The 4,177-nt window shown below is 43.8% G+C and overlaps 1 protein-coding gene across 1 annotated transcript; it reads right to left on the bottom strand.

Moving 5' to 3' along the window:
• Positions 1-1,714: 1,714 nt before the first annotated feature.
• Positions 1,715-2,170, bottom strand: LOC138897508 (uncharacterized). The gene has a single exon (XM_070183481.1). The coding sequence runs from the start codon at positions 2,168-2,170 to the stop codon at positions 1,715-1,717; it is 456 nt and encodes a 151-aa protein (XP_070039582.1).
• Positions 2,171-4,177: the final 2,007 nt, after the last annotated feature.

Below are 4,177 nucleotides of genomic sequence, written 5' to 3'. Positions count from 1 at the left end.
ATGATTTCACTCAAATTTCACAGCCTGATGCAGGGTTGAAGCCACTGCACCAGCAGCATGTATCCATGGTCATCCCAATAATAGGTTGTAAGTAGCAGATATATCCAGCACCTGAAACTCGACATCAAACCAAGTCGGGCCCATCTGTAGACTGAGGTTGATCTCTCTAATGGTAGCTCTCTGAGATCCATCAAATGCTTTCACATTCATGCTTCCCATCCATATCTCGTGCAGGCCTTTACCTAATCTCTTCAGAGTAGTCAGTGGGCATATGTTGAAACTTGAACCCCCGTCTATCAGGACCCTGTTGATGAACTTATCCTCGAATCGCACTATGATATGTAGTGCCCTGTTGTGACTCAATCCTTCTGGTGGTAATTTATCTTCATGAAAGGTGATTCTGTGACTCTCCAATACTTGTCCGACCATGTTAGCCATCTCCCCACTAGTGATGTTGGTGGGTACATAAGCTTCACTCAACACCTTCATCAAAGCATTCCTATGTGTGTCTGAGTTTTGCAGCAGTGATAATATGGATATCTGAGCGGGAGTTTTGTTCAAGTGGTCAACAACAGAGTACTCTCTTGTTTGCACCTTCCTCCAAAGATCATCATTTCCAGTCTCGACCATAGGCGGCTTAGATGCAGCTTCCTTTCTTGTTCCTCCCAGGTTCTCAGGGATGTAAACTCGGCCAGTTCTAGTCATACCTTGTGTTGCCCCTGTTTCCTCTATTTTTGCTTTTCCTTTTCTCCTTGCTTCTGCAACATAGTCCCATGGGATGGGATCAGACTGGTAGGGTGGCGTGGGAGCTACCATCACGGTGAAGGGTGTAAATACCTCAACTTCAAATGGCACCTGGGTTTGGACCACAACCGGCGCCTGGGTTTGGACCACAACCGGCGTGAGGTGATTGGAGATGTTTTAGGAGCATCTCCCTCTCGAATGATTCCTATTGACCCCTTCGAGTCCCATTCTTCATCTGTCTCTATCACATTCACTCCCTCATCTTTATGATCCGGGAGAGGATTGTTACAAATATTTGGTGCAACTTCCTTTGCCTGTATGATCTTAGTGTCGATCAACGTCTGAAATTTATCTTTCAATGTGCGACACTCATCAATGGTATGACCCTTCATGCCTGAATGATAGGCACATGTCTTGTTGGGGTTGATCCACTGGGAAGAATCATCCATAGCAACAGCAGGAATGGGAGTGACGTAACCAGCAACCTTCAGCCTCTCGTACAATTGGTCTATGGGTTCGGTAATTGGGGTGTATTGTCTAGGTGGTCTTCGGTCAAAATTTGGTCATGGTTTTTGGTAGTTTTGGCGGGCGGGTGGTGGAGAATGGTAATATGCGGCTTGAGTATTATAGGCATGATAGGTGGTAGCAAGTTGTTGGTATCTGGGGGGTGAGGGTTGGTATGTGGGTAGAGGTGTTTGGTATGTGAGAGGAGACTTGGGACCCTGGGCTACCATTACGGCGCCTACTTCTTTCTTTTTCGAAATACCTCCCGATTGCAAAGCTTTGTTCGTGGCCTGAATCGCCTCGAAGTTAGTTACCATCCCACTTTTAATCCCTTCTTCTATTCTTTCTCCTAGCTTGATGATGTCGGAGAATTTTTGATTTTCAATAACCATCAACCTTTCATAATACTGCGGGTCTTGAGCTCTGACGAAGAACTTATTCATTTGTTCTTCTTCAAGTGCTGGCCTTACTTTCGTAGCTTCTGACTCCAATGAGTAGCATACTCGCGGAAGGTTTCTTTTGGCTTCTTCTTGAGGTTTTGAATGTAGAAAATGTCTGCCGCATTTTTCGTATTGAATCTAAATCTGTCCATGAAGTATGATGCCATGCTTACCCAACTAACCCACTTCTTCGGGTTTTGACTGATGTACCAAGACAAAGCATCTCCTATAAGGCTTCGCATGAACAACTTCATATGGATTTGTTCATTTTTGCCTACTCCCATAAGTTTGTCACAGTATATTCTCGGATGCACTTTCGGATCACCAGTCCCGTCGAACATTTCAAACTTGGGAGGCTTGTAACCCTCCGGAAGTTCCATATCCGACTGAATACATAGGTCCTCATAGTTTAGACCTTTAACGCCTCTATCGACTTCAACATTCTGAACTCTACTACTGAGCTTCTTGAGTTCCTCCACCATGTTTTTAATGAGTAGGTCCTTCTCAGTCGATTCGGGTATGTATAGGATTTGCTGCGAGGTATGGGGTAAAGTTTCCACATATATCGGATTGCTTTGATGGACTCCGAGAACTTGGGTATAAGGGTGGTCATTGGTTGAGTTTTGGGGATCAGGAGTAGGTTTTGGTGTATTATGGGAAGTGTGATAAGTAGTGGTTTGTGGGTATTGAGCTGGATGATGGTGTTGTTGTTGAGGGGTTGGTACTAGTGGCGGGTTAAGGTTCTGTAGAGGTGCGGGATACTAGTGTGGCGTAGGAGGATTCGGTGGTGGGTTTTGATTTTATGTGTTTTGCGGTGGTGTTTGGTTCTGGGTAGTCGGATTTTGCTGGTTGATGTCAGGGACACTGAGAGTTAGGCAGAGGTTTGCCAATTTCGGACCTGCTCAAGCTCGCCTTGTAGTTCCAGGATTTTCTATTCCAGACTTAAGACCAACTCATTTTGTGCCGGAGTACTTCGGCCATCTGAAGTTTCAACGTTTTCTGCCATGGCGGCGTTGTCTTTTCTGATGCTACTCAAATCATCCATTTTCCCTTTTCCTTTGTTTTTGCCTTTAGGATCGCTTGGTGGAGGAGGAGGCGGAGGACCTATGGATCTAATGTGATATGTTGATGATTCCAGTATGTACAAACCAACCTTGGGGAATGAGAATAATCAAAAGAAAGAAAAAGCAAAAAGGTAACCAAGTTAGTAAGGGTTATTGAAAGAATATTCGCGGTATGAAACATGTTTCACAAAGTCATGCAATAATTCGCATCCTAATTTGGGGACCTCATTGTGCCCGAGGTAGGCCTAAGCGACACGTAGACTTGGAGAAAATTGATGCCAACATTTGCGTCATTTCATTAATGCCAAAAATGAGTCAAACCTTTACTAAATCAACAATAATAAAAATTATTAATGTCATTTAGACTTATTACAATCGAAATCTAAAGCTAAGCTAGAAAGCTGTAAATACATCATTTCCTAGTCTACTTGGTCCCTGAAGGACCTTCTCCGTGCTTTAGCTCTTTTGACCCCATCGATCAGGTTTCCCAGATCGCGCATATCCAATAGTAAGTAGGCTTTTGCTAGATGTCCTCCTTTACTGCCATCCGTGCCTTGACAATCTGAGAGTCTCTTTCTCATCTTTCCTTCGAGCTACATCAATCCTTGTTCCAAGTATTCCAATCTTCCCGTTGACTTAGTGGCAATACCCTTCCATTCCTCTATCGCTTCCATGTTCACTTTGTGTTGTTCCAGATGTTTAGCTTCAGACTCGAACACCCTTTTGCATAGCCTTTTATACTTAACCTGTGCTTCAGCTACTTCATCTATGACCCTATCCGCCAAATTGACTCCCGACTGGACGTCTCTTGCTACATCATCCTCCAACCATGATAGATAGTAGTACATATGACCGGTGTGATACCTGTCTGGCTCAATGGTTTCTTTTTCCACAATGACCTTTTGGTTCCACATATGTTGTGCATCGAACTTGAATGGAATGACGTCTCCTTTGAAATCTGCCTTGTACTGGACCATGTTGGAAACCTGAGGTATGACTTATTTTCTCCCTGCTTGCCTCATTACCCTTATAAGAGCATAAGGATAGATGCCTCGCAACCCAATCTATATCAGATGAGTAGTCCCTCTTGACTTGATGATGAATTCACTGCTAGGAAACCATTCAAACATCCAATGTACTTGTTCGTCCGTGAGATTGCTGAAGAAACGTACCCAACTTAAAACATTTCCAGGTTGTGCAAACCTGTCTGGAATAAACATTATTTTCTTTGGGTGGTGGTAATCTATGTATTCATTCAACGACCGTCGTAGAAGTTCTTGACGATACTCTCCTCTTTGAAAGTGTTGCAGTAGCCAGACTTGTAGTAGCAAATTACAACCCTCAAAGTGTCCAAATCCCTGCTTGCACCGATCTAGAGCACAGTACATCTCAGCTAAGATCATAGGGATGATGGTATAAGTTTGT

Source organism: Nicotiana tomentosiformis, chromosome 8 (assembly GCF_000390325.3).
Source record: "Nicotiana tomentosiformis chromosome 8, ASM39032v3, whole genome shotgun sequence".
NCBI classification, from domain to species: domain Eukaryota; kingdom Viridiplantae; phylum Streptophyta; class Magnoliopsida; order Solanales; family Solanaceae; genus Nicotiana; species Nicotiana tomentosiformis.
The sequence above is the reverse complement of the archived record's forward strand: the minus strand, read 5'-3'. Positions and strand labels throughout refer to the sequence as shown.

Coding starts and splice junctions, on each gene's coding strand:
- LOC138897508 (XM_070183481.1), bottom strand. CDS start 2,170: ATGGTGGAGGAACTCAAGAAGCTCAGTAGTAGAGTTCAGAATGTTGAA.